Source organism: Dasypus novemcinctus, chromosome 1 (genome assembly GCF_030445035.2).
Source record: "Dasypus novemcinctus isolate mDasNov1 chromosome 1, mDasNov1.1.hap2, whole genome shotgun sequence".
In the NCBI taxonomy this organism is placed as follows: Eukaryota; Metazoa; Chordata; class Mammalia; order Cingulata; family Dasypodidae; genus Dasypus; species Dasypus novemcinctus.
In genome coordinates this window covers 108,907,478-108,923,085 of record NC_080673.1, presented here as the reverse complement: position 1 = coordinate 108,923,085, position 15,608 = coordinate 108,907,478, and the positions used below count along the sequence as shown (strand labels likewise).

The following is a 15,608-nucleotide window of genomic DNA, read 5'->3' as shown; positions in this document are numbered from 1 at the left end:
ACAGGAGCAAATATATATACACATTAATATTTACATATTTTTAAACAGATATTTCAATATAATAAAATTTTATTTATTTCTCTCCCCTCCCCTCCCCCCACTTCGGTTGTCTGTTCTCTGTGTCTGTTTGCTGCTGCTTTTCTGCTTCTGTTGTTGTCAGCAGCATGGGAATCTGTGTTTCTTTTTGTTGCGTCATCTTGTTGTGTCAGCTCTCCGTGTGTGCGGCATCATTCCTGGGCAGGCTGCACTTTTCTTTCCCACTGGGCAGCTCTCCTTACGGGTACACTCATTGCGCGTGGGGCTCCCCTGCGTGGCACAGCACTCCTTGCACGCATCAGCACTGCGCATGGGCCAGCTCCACACGGGTCAAGGAGGCCCGAGGTTTGAACTGTGGACCTCCCATGTAGTAGATGGACGCCCTAACCACTGAGCCAAGTCCGCCGCCTAATAAAACTTTTTAATGTCTTGATCAAACCGCCTTACCAGAGCTTCTTTGTGATTGTGGATGAAGCAGTTTCATTTGAATGAAAAATTCTGTGTAATAGATGCTTTTAAAATTTCATCATTACTTTCTAAACTTATGTATAGTGAAGACTATTTAAGAATATTTTAACAGTTAAATAGACTTGCTTCTCAACATGTGTTGGTGGTGAAGAATTTTGGTAATTTTTGTTTCTTAACATTTCTTGGCTATTTATGTAGATTGTGCTTCAGATAGCATGCTGGCCCTTGGGTGCTGTTTTTGGGGGGGTTGTTTTGTGGAGTTTTTTTTTTTGGTTTTGTTTTTTGTTTTTTGGGTTTTTTTAAGGAGACTGGGTCTTGAACCAGGACACCCTCATACATGGGAAGCAGGTGCTCAACCACTGAGCTACATCCACTCACACTGGGTGCATTTTTAAGTGATATAATATGCCTCCCTTATCAAGTTTTATTATCTTCATGAAATGTAAAGCTTATATATATGGATGACTAAGGCACTGGGAAAGACTCAGAAAAATAATGGAGAACTCAGGTTTGACCATAGGGTGGGTGGGTGAGTGAGAGAGAGAGAGAGAGAGAGCTTTTTCATTTTTATTGTGTATGAGCTGTTAAGGGCTGCGTTCTCAAGCAGACCTGATTTGGATTACCAGTTCTACCACTGCAGGCGTGGATTTGGATAGCTGTTTGTCCTTGGGCAAGTTACTTCTCTGAACCCCAGAAAACTTCTTATTTGTCAAATGGAGATAATTATAATATCTACTTTATAATGTATAATAGATTAAATGAAATAATAATGCATATAAGACCAATAGCATATGGTAAACATTCCAATGTTAGCATTTACTCTCATTTTTGCTGTACTTAAAGAATTCATTTGCAACTGGAAATTAAAATATCTGTCTTAGTCTATTTATTATTTTTGTTGTTGGCATAGAATTGTACTGGCCATGAAGGTAAACCATTAAAAATCTAACCAGACAAACTCTAAAGACCTCAGCAACACTGTGATTTTTTTATCTACTTTTAATTTTTTCAAATAAGAAATGTTTTATAGGTTTCATACCCCACAGTTAAAACATAGGTTTTGATATAAGATGGACCTATTTCTGCTCCCCTTCTTTTTACCCCTGTTCTAGTTATGGTATCTTAATTTCAGAATATTGACCCCTTAACTATTATTAAACTATGGCTGTGTCCAGACCCCTTTTCTGTATGGGAACAGTTATGAGTATAAGATGAAATTCAGGGAACAGGATAAAAACTGGCCAGAGAGGGGGAGATAAGGCTTTGTCCTAGATTTCCATCTTAATTTGGGTGTATGCTAGACTGGTGAGTATGAGAATAGGCTTCAGAGTGAGATAGACCTCCGGAATTTGAATCTTAGCATTAATTAATATTTGGTAGCTATACAACCTCTGGTTAATTACTAAGCTTCAGAGATTTTTCATCTGTTAAAATAATTGTAATAGCATATTTGTAGGATGTTTTAAAGGGTTAAATTAGATGATGTCTGGAAAATGTGTACTTTTATGTAATCGGTAGTAAATTATACTGCTATATTAGCTTTTGTCAATCCTTGCAAGATGGCTCCCTCGTCTGTTTGCTCCTTGTTTTTGATAATTGTTTTGTTTTGTTTTGCTCATCTCATTTTCTTAAGTATATGTAAATAACTGGTAAGATAAGTTAAAAGGTAAGGCTAGACCTACGTGTTTGTTTTTGTTAGCATTGTAAACAAACCTTCCTTCAGAAAACTGAAATTATAAACTTCTACAATATTTGTAACTTTCTCTTTACCAGTCTGTCACTCAAGCCCTATCAGAAGGTTGGTTTGAATTGGCTGGCATTGGTACATAAACATGGACTTAATGGCATTTTGGCAGATGAAATGGTAAGTAGAACTCTATTTCTAGGATTTGATAATTCATTAAAAGACCCTGCAGATCTAACATTCTTGCTCTGTCCTTTAAAACATGGAAGTTTTCCTTGCCACTGTAGCATACTGTTCTCACCTCAGGATCTTATAACTATTGTTGCCCTTCCTTCCCTATTTTTCTATTTCTTAGTTCTAGCCTCCTCACTTCTTCCAAAAGTGAAATAGATTTATTTTCTTTCTTATAATTAATGTATTTGTAAAAATTAGATATTCCATTCAGATACAAAGAAACTACGCAAAACCCTAATCCTAATTCTAGAAATAAGCTCTATTTCGGTATATATCCCTCTAAATTATTTTCTATTTGTAAATACTATTAAGTGGATTTTACTGTATGTGCCTTTTATACCTGGCTTTTAAATTTTTTGTGTATAATTGTCATTGTCAGTAAATAAATACATGCATATAAACATCATCAAAAAACATCATTTCAATTATTTTGCTTTTGTTAGATCACTGTCTGAATCTCTCTTCTTTCCCAAGTCACATTTGCTTGAAACTAAGTTAGGCAAGTTCATTATAGCCAATACGCAAGGTTCTCTCATGTAGAAATTCAACTTCTAATCTAATCTTACCTTCGTTCTGCCAGCTCTACTTTTAAACAATGTTTATTAAAAATGAGTCATGTTCAATGGAGAAAAAACATCAAACACAGTTAGATCCCCAAATAGAAATTGTTAACAAAGATAATGATCCTTGTTTACCAGTTACCTCATAGTCTTTAATCTTTAGTACTGTAAGACCTATTCCCATACATACTTCATACTGTTATTAAGAGAAATATGCTATTTATTTAATAGAAAAATGAGTAAATATAAGAAAGATTTCAAAAGCAGTTAAAGAAATATAGAATATTACAGTTGTGGATATCAGTAGACCTCAGTTTTGGGTCCCGACTTCGCCTTTCAATGGATTTTGTGATCTCTGCCAAGTAATCTAACCTCTCCGAACTAATATTAACAAAATGTAGGTAATTTCTATCTCTTAAGTTTGTATTTGGTTTCAACTGATATATATGAAATTAATTTTGAACCTAATAAAGCACCTACCTTTATAAGTTGCTAAGTGTTTAGCTCTCCTGAACTTCAAAAAAAAATTTTTTTAAAAAAACAGTACTTAATTGATATATAAGTTACTTGCAGTCAGATGCAAAAATATACAGCTCAATGAAATTTTACATGTGTACTTATCTGTGTGACTACCTCCCGGATGAAAATATAAAACATTTCCATCATCCCAGAAGTTCCATCATACTTCTTCCAATCACTACTATCATTACTGTTCTGAACCCCTGTCACCATAGATTAACTTTTTCTTGTCTTGAACTTTATAAAAATGGATTCAAACAATTTCATTTTGGTACATTCAGTGCCACTTAATTTTTTTACTGCCGTGTGGTAGTCCATAGTATAAATATGCCACAATTTTTTTATCTGTTTTCCTGCTTATGGACATTTGGGTTATTTTCAGTGTTAGGCTATTATAATAAAACTACTATGAACATTCTTAACCAAGTCTTTGTGGACATACACTCCCTTATCTCTTGATTTTACTTTTAGGAGTAGAATTGCTTTATAATAGAGTAGCCAAGTTTAAACCATATGGTCATAGGGAACATCATCTTCAGTCCATCTGGTGCATTAAATATTTATTGTTTATAAAAAATAACCAACATTATATCCTTCCTATACAATGCAGAAAAACTTCCATATTAATGTTCGTCACATATAAATTAGCAAATAATAGTCACCTTGCTCATTAAAGGAAGTTGTAGTATCATATAGAGATTTTGATTAGTTTTATCTATAATTTAAGAACTAAGATCACAATAATTCTTACAGTTACATTAAGGGAATTCAAAATTGAGTATTTCCCAGGATATTTATATTTATATCATTTATTTTTATATTTCACACATTGTCTCTTAAATTTTTTATTTTAGGGCCTTGGAAAAACTATTCAAGCAATTGCATTCCTGGCATACCTCTTGCAGGAGGGCAATAAAGGCCCTCATTTGATCGTTGTTCCAGCCTCAACTATAGGTTTGTAATACTGGAGACAACTATATTTTACTGAATAGTGTTTTATATAAGCTAAGTAGAAGAAAAACCGTGTGTGTGTGTTTGTGTAGTTTCCCAAATGATTTGTGGAGTTGAATATTAATTTTTATATAGTACCCTTATACTTTCTCCCCCTTTGTGTATATGTATATATTTGTGTTTAACTGGCAGTCTTTTAAAGAAAATAACTCAAATATGTCTTCATTCAGCTTTTAAATTATTAAATCAAGGGCCATTTAAGATCACTTATTTACATAATATTACATTATTTTAAAGAGTGACTAAGAATGTAAGTACTTTTAATTTATAATTAAAGATTTCTTTGGTCAGAAAGTATGTCATTAATCCTACTAAAATTTCTGTTTAATTCTTTTCCAGTTGACTGGTTGTAGAGATTAGATTAAGAGAATTATTTGTACCTATAATCTAACAAAAAACATGCCTTTAAATAAAAAGTTGTTAATCACTTGTAAATATAAAGATTGGTCCTCTGTCCTTCATTATGAAATTTTCTCAGAACATCAAAATCATTTTACTTACCAGGAATAATAGATTGTAAAGGAGCTATGATTTTGAAAAGTTATCCTGGTTATTTTATTTCATAAAAGAGTAATTCCTGATTAGAATTTGTTAAACTTCAGTGTCCATTCCACTGTACACACATACCCTGTGGTAGCAGATGCAAGTAATATATTCCTTTTGTTTCATAGATAACTGGTTAAGGGAAGTTAATTTATGGTGTCCCACATTAAAGGTGCTCTGTTACTATGGTAAGAATATATCATTTTGTTTTTAACTTGGGAAATTTTAAAATCCTAAAATACAGTAAAGTACAATAAATACAATCCACATGTGTTTGTTATTTTCAAATTCTAGGTTCTCAAGAAGAACGTAAACAAATTAGATATAATATTCATAGTAAATATGAAGAATACAATGTAATTGTGACCACGTAAGTCTTGGTTTTGGGAGTGGGGGTTGGAGAGGGGATTTGTGCAGCTTCAAAATAAAAGAAAAAAGGTACATGTAGGAAATTCGATAGTATGATTGGGCAGTAATTCATATGGAATGGATTATGTCAGTGACTGGACATTTTTCAGTTTGGCATTACACATACTAGATAGGAGTTCTTCCTAGTACATCAGGTCCCTGACTGTGACTATAAAAAGGTTCTGTCTACTTACTCAAAAGCATTGTCTTTTATAATCGGATTCTCTCAGATGAGCTTAAAGTAAAATTTAAGACATCCCACCAGAATGTGATGTTATAATATTTCTAACTTGTAAATAATTATTAGTAATAAATACAGGGAAATCTCATTTTCCCAATGAAAAATTTGAGTTAGGACAGATACAAGGCTGAAGAAATACGTAATTTTGAGTAAGTTATATTAGTAATGCATTAATAGTAGCTATTTGTACAAATATCTGGCAGAGAACTTAATGTTCTTACAGAGCATTTATTAAATGTTACTCAAACTCCCATGTTATTTCAGACTTCATGTCCGTAATTGCTGTTTTTTTTTTTCTCTCTCTCACTACTGGCTTCTTCTAGGAGGCTATCCTTAAAAGAATTAATTCAGATCTTGTCTTGACAGCGTGGACTTCATTTTCATAGATAGTCTTGAACTGCTAGCTTTCAATTCCTATTTCTTAGATCTACTCTACTAATTTAATGCTAGTATTGGGTTCTAAACAGAAACATTTCTTAGCTTCGTGTCCTTTTTCTGCTTCTTTCTAAAATAGGACAATTCATGAAGTAAACCATAACAATACCAGATTTCTTCTTTGCAGGTGTATAGAATTTATCTAAATACATTATAATGTTTAAATTTTCTTTTAACTCTAAATTGAAGCTCTCATAACCTGAGTACATGTACATTGATAATGATTGGTTACAAATGCATTGGTAATTATTTGAGCACCAGCTATTTTTAGTGCTATATTCTAGGTATCAGCTATTAGAAATGTATAAATAATAGTTTACCAAACAATTAACTCTCAGTAGTCTCCAAATTCTTAAAGATGTAACCTTACAGGTGTTTTTCCTTTGGGTGACAGGTATAATTGTGCAATCAGCAGTTCTGATGACCGTAGTCTGTTCCGACGGCTAAAACTTAATTACGCAATTTTTGATGAGGGCCATATGCTGAAGAATATGGGCTCCATCCGCTACCAGCACCTTATGACAATTAATGTAAGAGTGTTTTGTAGTGATGACATTTTAGACTATTTTTTAATATATGTACAGTAATCTATATCAGCAGTCAGCAAACTTTTTCTGTAAAGGTCCAGATAGTAAATATTTTATGCTTTTGGACCGTATATTTGTTGTTGTTGTTAACAGTCTTTAAAATAATATTGGTTCACTAACACTGTCATATAGATATCAAACTTTCTACATGATTTTTGTGTCAATCTACAGCTGCTTTAATAAATTTTTTAAATGGTAGAACAAAGTGATATGCAGGAATAAGATTACGGATAAAATGAAACCAGTAGTTTCACTCTACTTTTTTTTTTTTTTTTTTTTTTTTAAAGATTTATTTATTTATTTAATTTCCCCCCCTCCCCTGGTTGTCTGTTCTTGGTGTCTATTTGCTGCGTCTTGTTTCTTTGTCTGCTTTTGTTTCTTTGTCCGCGGCACAGGAAGTGTGGGCGGCGCCATTCCTGGGCAGGCTGCACTTTCTTTTTCACGCTGGGCGGCTTTCCTCACGGGCGCACTCCTTGCGCGTGGGGGCTCCCCCACGCGGGGGACACCCTTGCGTGGCACAGCACTCCTTGCGCGCATCAGCACTGCGCATGGCCAGCTCCACACGGGTCAAGGAGGCCCGGGGTTTGAACCGCGGACTCACTCTACTTTTAACAAACAGATGATAATAGTAATTACCAATCACCTAACTCTTATTAATCTTTCATCACAGAATGGTAAATTATTAATAATGTTTTTAACCCTTTTTTTATTTGGAGATACTGGGGATTAAACCCATGTACATGGAAAGCAGGCACTCAACCACTGAGCTATACCTGCTCCCCATGTTTTTAACATTATTTATTTTATTTTTATTTATTTTTACATTGGGAAGTGTAGGCATGAATTTAAAGAGGTGCTTTAAAAAAAAAACTAATCTAAATTTACCTTTGTTTACAGGCAAATAATCGCTTACTGCTCACAGGCACACCTGTACAGAATAATCTGTTAGAACTCATGTCCCTGTTGAATTTTGTTATGCCACACATGTTTAGTAGTAGCACCAGTGAAATACGAAGAATGTTTTCTTCTAAGACAGTAAGCATAAATGTATATGTTCTCCAAAATATAGTACTTTGTATTTTACCTGGGATATTTTGTTGTTGTTGTTGTTGTTGTTTTGTGGTGCATGTTCTATAGAAAGTTTAAGTAATTCATCTCAAGTCAGCCAGAGTATAAAGAAAAAAAAATGGTGACTTCTATAATATATGTCTATAACTTTTGGTTTTTAATATCATTTTTCTGAACAATGGGGATTTTAATTTAGTAGAAAGCTCAGGTATATACCTGTAGGGAATTTTGATTATTCCATCTTCCTTATTAAATTTTGACAGGTAAATTAGTAGTATTTCTTTATGAGTAAGCTAAAGAATTGGACAAAGCTAGAATATCCAAAAATATCTATAGTGGGAAATACAGTTTGAAAAAAAGTCAATATCAATACAAAAGTAACAATTTCTTTCAAAAACTGCAGAAGAATCCTATTTAGAAGAAGAGTTTGGTTAATTTTCTCCATTATTACTTAGGAAAAGTGTAGTAGAGTCTTCAAAAACTCTCAGATTTTCAGTACAGCAAGGTTTGTATAGGTCTTGGCTCCCAAGTCACATGTCTTTTGCAAAAATGTTCTATGATATTATTCCACTAGGGGAAAAACTGCCTTTTAAACTTTCGCTAGTGTTATTCTCCTCCTGAATGTGCAATTTTTGAAGTGACCTAGCAAGTTTTCTGAACTACTTTTTCTAAGTTTAGTTCATATGATATTGAGGACTCCTTCACATCTTAGGAAGAAATTCCACTTTCTAATTTTTTTAAATTACTGGTTTCTGATTAGGAACCATTCCCATTTTTTAGATTACATTATTTTCCTCACCAGCATTAGCTTTCATTGGGGACCATTGTCCACAAAGAAATACATATACCTCACACACAATCCATACATTTTTATTTATGAGAGTTCTCTGGATCATACATCAGTTAGTGACTCAACACCAACCTAGTGCAGTTCAAATTCATTACCTCCACAGAGTACATGATTACATGTCATGAAATCTCAAAATACATATGGAGCTTCAGGAAAGTAGATTACAGCCCAGAATTCAAGCATGAAATTTCATATAGAATGAATTGGGTTTATGTAGGAAATATCTCAGATTCTAGTGAGGGGGGAAGTTGCATGTTGTATAATACTCTTGTTATAATTTAAATGAATAATTTCTAAGGGGTGTGTTTTATTTCACTTAGAAATCAGCAGATGAACAAAGTATATATGAAAAGGAGAGAATTGCACATGCAAAACAAATTATAAAGCCATTTATTCTCAGAAGAGTAAAAGAAGAGGTAACTTACCTGCTTGTTTTCAGTTATATATGTATTTTTTAAATTCTGTTTTAGTCTGTATGAAAATATCATCTAAAACTGTTTTCCTTTCTCAGGTTCTCAAGCAGCTACCTCCCAAAAAAGACCAAATTGAGTTATGTGCAATGTCAGAGAAGCAGGAGCAGCTCTATTTGGGTCTTTTCAACAGATTGAAAAAATCTATCAATAACATGGGTATAACCTGATTTTCACAATTTTATGTGAAAAATAGTCCTACATTTTGTTAGCCATATGATAGAGGGTTTGCTCATTTTTAAAACTAGTTGGAATTTGAAGAAGTAGTTTAAAACCTTTTTGTTTAAGTTGCAATATATTTCAACAAACAGCCTACAGCTTGATTTTTTTTTTAATGTGTGCTCTTTGGATCATAGAAAAAAACACAGAAATGTGCAATGTCATGATGCAATTGAGAAAAATGGCCAATCATCCTTTATTACATCGTCAATATTACACACCTGAAAAACTCAAGGAAATGTCTCAGCTTATGCTAAAGGTAAGATTTGGACTGAAAATAAGACTCCCAAACCTAATAGACATGTTAATCCTTTAACCACGTATTTAAGAAAAACATTTTCATGACAATTTTTAAGATAATTTGGGGGAACATAGGAGCCGAGCAAGAACCAATAATCTAGATCAGGGATAAGCAGACTCTAGAACTGGGATAAAGGTTGGGAAGTAAATCCAGCCACACCATTTTTTATAAATAAAGTGTATTGTGACTCAGACATACCCATTCATTTATAGGTTGACTATGCCTGCTTTTTCACAACAATGGCAAACGTTAGTTAAGACAGAACAACTTGTCTGCAATACCTAAAGTATTTTTCTGGCCCTTTAAAGAAAAAATTGCCAGCTAGACTTCCATAATGCACTTTATTTCTGAGAACCTAGGATATAACCTAGAACATAAAATGAAGTACATTATCAAAGTGTAGCTGTAAAGTTCCTTCATTTTTTTATGTCCTAGTTGGTGAGTCATTTTTCCCCATTTATCTACTTCATTTATTTCTTTATTTTATTACATCTTTATAGTTTTAGCTCTTACTCTTTATTTTAGTCTCATTCTCCCTTACCACCTAACCCTTATTTGTGAATGCCCCGGCCAGCGGGGCAGCAAACGGGGGCTCGTGGCTTGCGTGGAGGAGAATGATGAGACAGGAGACGCGAGGAATGACAGCGAGACAGGGTGAGGATCAAGCTGCAAATTTTATTGAGGGGAACAAAGAATATATACTCTTGGGAAGGGGAGGGGTAATAGGTGGGGGTGGAAGTTAGGGATTGGTTACGGTTGCTACTGACGTGTAGGGTGGGTTTCAGTTTCCTCTCCTTGCGCCTGCGCACTGCCTTATCAGTCTGGGCAGTGGCGGGAAGACGGAGAACAAAGGCCTGAAGGGGAAGAAGAATAAGGAAGTGACAGGGCAGATTTGGATTCTGCCATGTTGTGGGACCTGACATATTGTGAGGAGCTAATTATAGTTTGCTCAAATGAGAGGGTTGGCTCTTCTCTGGCAGCCGTGCTACTGACTCTCGCTGAGGTCGGCATACATTCTTTTTATCGCTCCCAACACTTATTTCTCCTTATGATCTTTGTGTTGAAAAGTAACCATTTGCTTTTTTAAAAATTTTATATTATCTTAAACATATAGGAAATCTCAAACATGTTAAAATAGAATCATATAATGAACCTCTCTGCCCATATAGCCTTCAACCAACTTCTGTAGTTATCTGACAGTGAAACTTCTTGATTCATCTATAATTGTGAATCAAATTCTAGACACAGTATTATTTCATCTGTAAATATTTCAGTATATTTTCTCTAACAAGATAAATATTACCTTCATTATTATACCTTAAAAAATGAATATTAACTTTATTGGCAGAATTTGTTGCACTAAAATGTTCTATGATTTAGGTATTTCATCAGATGGGAACAATCTTAATAAATTGATCTGATCATTTTATAAATGTTCATATCGGAGTAATTTTTTTTTTAAAGGAACCTACGCATTGTGAGGCTAACCCTGACCTGATCTTTGAAGATATGGAAGTTATGACAGACTTTGAGTTGCATGTACTTTGTAAACAATATCGACATATTAATAGCTTCCAATTAGACATGGATTTGATTTTAGATTCTGGAAAATTCCGAGCTTTGGGATACATCTTGAATGAATTGAAACAGAAGGTATTAAAATGGAATGGTACTAGTTTTGTATTTTCTCAATTAGTTCCCAGTTTTTGAAGTTTTATATATCTCTTCTACATTCTTCTAGTATTTTAAACATTTTCTTGATATATTTAGGCATGTGTTTTCCTAATTGATTCTGTTCCTCTTTGGAACCTCAGAATGATAGAAGATAGTAGACTACTTCTATATTGATGTGTTTTTTTTTTAAATAATTTTGTTGTTATGTCATAGATGACAATGTGTATGGTTGCTTCAAAATTATTAGTATTTTTGAGGAATTATTTGTTAAATATTTGTTTAAGTCATTAATTTTACAATGTATACATGAAATAGCTTAAATTTGCAAGATTATAATCCCGGTACTACTTATGTAGCAATTCAAATTTTCTTAGATATATAAATAATGCTTAACTGTTCTTAAGAATCAGAACTGAGAATTTAAATTTTAGCTTTTAAGTTTGCAAGTTAATGTAATTTATTCATATATAAGCTGAAATGAGAAATTTATCTTAAGTATCTCATTACTCAATTTTTATTAAAGAAGCAACTGATCATTCAATATTTGTATCATAGAGAGGAAATTTGCCATCAAGTTGTCAACATGCTATGGATAAACAATGAGATAATTGTTTAAACTTATTGTTTAAACTTATGAATTGTTTAATTAATTGTTTAAGCTTATGAAGGCTTTGACTAGTATAATTTATTTTTCTATGTTTCTAATCCATGTTCATATATTCACAGGGTGATAGAGTTGTATTATTTAGCCAATTTACCATGATGCTGGACATTTTAGAGGTTCTCTTAAAACATCATCAGCATAGATATCTCAGATTAGATGGAAAGACTCAGATTTCTGAAAGGTTGGTATACATCATTTTCAGAAAGTCCCTGCCTTGCCCTCAAGTAATAATAGATGTTAAAATTTTAAATGTCTAGAGCATTTCATAGAATTCTATTGCTTTGAGTTTTATTTTTGGTTACTACTTCAAATCATTACCTTAAGATAAAGGAAATTTTTTCTTCCTGAATTATAAACAAGTATATTTTGAAACATTTATTAGAATTATATATTTTTCCCTTTTAAAACTCATTCAGAATCTAAAGTACCTTATCCTTAAATCAAGATTGCTTTAAAATCCTGGTCTTTTCATATTTTAAGAGTAATTAAGTTTTGGGTTTTTATTTTGTTTTTTTAGAGAAGCTGTGAGCTTAACAAAACTTTTATGCATAAGATGCAGAATTCCTGTACATCACACTACCATCAGCCAAAATTGCATTATTGTGAAACATTTGTTACAAATTATGAAAGAACATCATCAAAATATTGCTGCTAAATATGGTCCAGAGCTTACATTTGGTGTATTTTTTCCATAAACCATCCTAATATTAGCACTCCATCCAAAGTGTACACTTCTTGGCTCTCAGTTTCACCACATCTCCTAGTTTACTTGCCATATTTAGTTCTTATTAGTAAGACTGTACAATATTTGTTCTTTTGTGTCTGCCTTATTTCACACAACATAATGTCCTCAAGGTTCATCCTGTTGTCATATATGCCCCAATTTCATTTCTTCTTACCACAACATAGTATTCCATCATATGTATATACTACGTTTTGTTTATCCATTCATCCAGATGATGGACACTTGGGTTGTTTGCATCTCTTGGCAATTGTGGATGATGCCGTTAAGAATATTGGTGTGCAAATGTCTGTTCGAGTCACAGTTTTCAGTTCTTCTACATATATTCCTAGTAGGAGAATTGCTGGATCATACAGCAGTTCTATATTTAGCTTCCTGAAGAACTTCTAAACTGTCTTTCACGGAGGCTGCAGCATTCTACATTCCCACCAACAGTGAAGGAGTGTTCCTATTTCTCTGCATCCTCTTGTAGTTTTGTTTTTTTTATTTATAGATTTATTTTATATATTTCTCTCCCCTTCCGCCCCCAGCCGCCCCTAGTTGTCTGCTTTCTGTGTCCATTCGCTGTGTGTTCTTTTGTGACTGCTTCTGTCCTTGTCAGTGGCACTGGGAATTTGCGTTTCTTTTTGTTGCGTCATCTTGTTGTGTCAGCTCTCTGTGTGTGCGGCGCCATTCTTGGGCAGGCTGCACTTCCTTTAGCACTGGGCAGCTCTCCTTATGGGGCTCACTCCTTGCGCATGGAGCTTCCCTAGGCGGGGGACACCCCTGCATGGCAGGCCACTCCTTGAGCGCGTTAGCACTGCACATGGGCCCGCTCCACCCGGGTCAGGGAGGCCTGGGGTTTGAACTGTGGACCTCCCATGTGGTAGGCAGATGCCATATCCATTGGGCCAAATCCGCTTCCCTCATTGTAGTTTTGATTCGCATTTCCCTAATAGCTATATTGAACATGTGCTTTTTGACCATTTGTATTTCTTCTTTGGAAAAATGTCTGTCTTTAACCCATTTTAAAATTGAATTGCTTGACTTTTTATCATTGAGTTGTATGATCTCTTTATGTAACATGGTAATCAAGCCCTTGTAAACCCTTATTCAATCTATGATTTCCACATATTTTCTTCCATTGAGTAGGCTGCCTTTTCATCTTGATAAAGTCCTTTGATGCACAAAAGTGTTTAATTTTGAGGGGGTCCCATTGATCTATTTTTCTTCTTGCTCATGTTTTGGGTATAAAGTTTAAGCACCTACCACCTAAGGGGTAATTACATTTTGCTTTTGTCTTTGTTTTTTTTCTTAATTCCCAAAGGTTAAAAAAAGATTGTTTTAAGAAAACACAGGGAAGTGGACTTGGCCCAGTGGTTAGGGCCTCCGTTTACCACATAGGAGGTCCGCGGTTCAAACCCCAGGCCCCCTTTACCCGTGTGGAGCTGGCCCATGCGCAGTGCTGATCCGCACAAGGAGTGCCGTGCCACGCAGGGGTGTCCCCTGCATAGGGGAGAGCCGCCCAGCGTGAAAGAACATGCAGCCTGCCCAGGAATGGTGCCGCACACACAGAGTTGACACAAGATGATGCAACAAAAAAAAACACAGATTCCCGTGCCACTGACAACAACAGAAGCAGACAAAGAAGACACAGCAAATAGACACAGAGAACAGACACCCAGGGTGGGGGTTAGGGGAGAGAAATAAATAATAAATAAATCTTTAAAAAGAAAGAAAAAAAGAAAACACAGAATGCTTTCTCTAGTGTGTTTAATACACATTATATTATTTGGCTTTTTTTAAAATCATCTGGAGCGGGTGTTTCTTGGGGGGGGTGGGCAATAGAGTAACAATGAAATTTGTGCTAAAAGAGAATAAACTAATATAGCTTGATCTTAAGTTCCTTGGTTCATCAGATACATTGCAAATCAGTAGCAGGTGGAAAGATCTCGGAAGGTTAGAGATTAAAGAGCTATATGTACATATGCATAGTTTAGATAAGCCAGAAGTCATTAAGGAAATGATAAAATAATCCTGTATGAATTGAATGATTGAATTAACTAAAGTAAGAGCTAATGGGGAGATCAATAGTATAGAAAGGAAGTTGGTGCATTGGCAAAGTCATTCAACAGTAAAGCCACAGGACTATAATGCCAAAAGCATGAATTTATATGAAGTTGGAGTTTTTCATGATGTTATTTTCAGCTTAAATACATTTAACAATTTCACATTCAAACTTCTAAAATATCAAAAGCTTAACAGTTCTGTTCCACACTTCTCATAGCTGTTATACTTTAAAAAAAAAATGTACTAGTACAGGTGCTTGCCATAATGGAAAGTCGTTCAGTTCTGAAATATCCACACACATTTAGCGGCCTAAACTTAGAACTTACAGTCTGTTGCTCCAAACGGGTTACTCTACATAAGTCAAAATGTAAGCTTTCAAGTTAATTATATTAGTTTAATATCCTAACCTGGTATAGGCAAAAAAAAAAAAAATCAGTTTTTGGAATTTATTTTATGTTTTCAGTTTCGGAGAAAATTTCTAATGTCCTTAATATATAATTTTTAGTGAGATTTAACTTAATATATTAATCTTATAGGATTCATCTAATTGATGAGTTTAATACGGATATGGATATCTTTGTGTTTCTGCTATCAACAAAAGCTGGTGGACTAGGAATAAATCTGACTTCAGCAAATGTTGTTATACTTCACGATATTGATTGTAACCCTTACAATGACAAACAAGCAGAAGATAGATGCCATAGAGTAGGCCAAACTAAGTAAGTGTTGTAACCTGAAATTTCTTCTTAACCAAATGCCAGTTTATTTTGTATAGGATATAATGTCTTGACTGTCCTGCCTTGTTTTTCATTTTTTCAGCAAAGCAGCCAGCACTGTTAAACATG

The 15,608-nt window shown here is 34.2% G+C and overlaps 1 protein-coding gene across 4 annotated transcripts in view; it reads left to right on the top strand.

The window, feature by feature from the left end:
* Nucleotides 1–15,608, top strand: part of SMARCAD1 (SNF2 related chromatin remodeling ATPase with DExD box 1) — an 82,944-nt gene that overhangs the window by 61,117 nt on the left and 6,219 nt on the right. For all 4 annotated transcript variants that reach the window (XM_004470377.4, XM_058295403.2, XM_004470376.4 and 1 more), the window contains 12 exons: nucleotides 2,278–2,368; nucleotides 4,356–4,455; nucleotides 5,184–5,243; nucleotides 5,350–5,425; nucleotides 6,534–6,669; nucleotides 7,624–7,761; nucleotides 8,965–9,060; nucleotides 9,156–9,273; nucleotides 9,471–9,592; nucleotides 11,099–11,287; nucleotides 12,035–12,153; nucleotides 15,300–15,482. In XM_004470377.4, coding sequence (XP_004470434.1) covers nucleotides 2,278–2,368; nucleotides 4,356–4,455; nucleotides 5,184–5,243; nucleotides 5,350–5,425; nucleotides 6,534–6,669; nucleotides 7,624–7,761; nucleotides 8,965–9,060; nucleotides 9,156–9,273; nucleotides 9,471–9,592; nucleotides 11,099–11,287; nucleotides 12,035–12,153; nucleotides 15,300–15,482 — 1,428 coding nt within the window. The remainder of the gene's footprint in view (nucleotides 1–2,277; nucleotides 2,369–4,355; nucleotides 4,456–5,183; nucleotides 5,244–5,349; nucleotides 5,426–6,533; nucleotides 6,670–7,623; nucleotides 7,762–8,964; nucleotides 9,061–9,155; nucleotides 9,274–9,470; nucleotides 9,593–11,098; nucleotides 11,288–12,034; nucleotides 12,154–15,299; nucleotides 15,483–15,608) is intronic.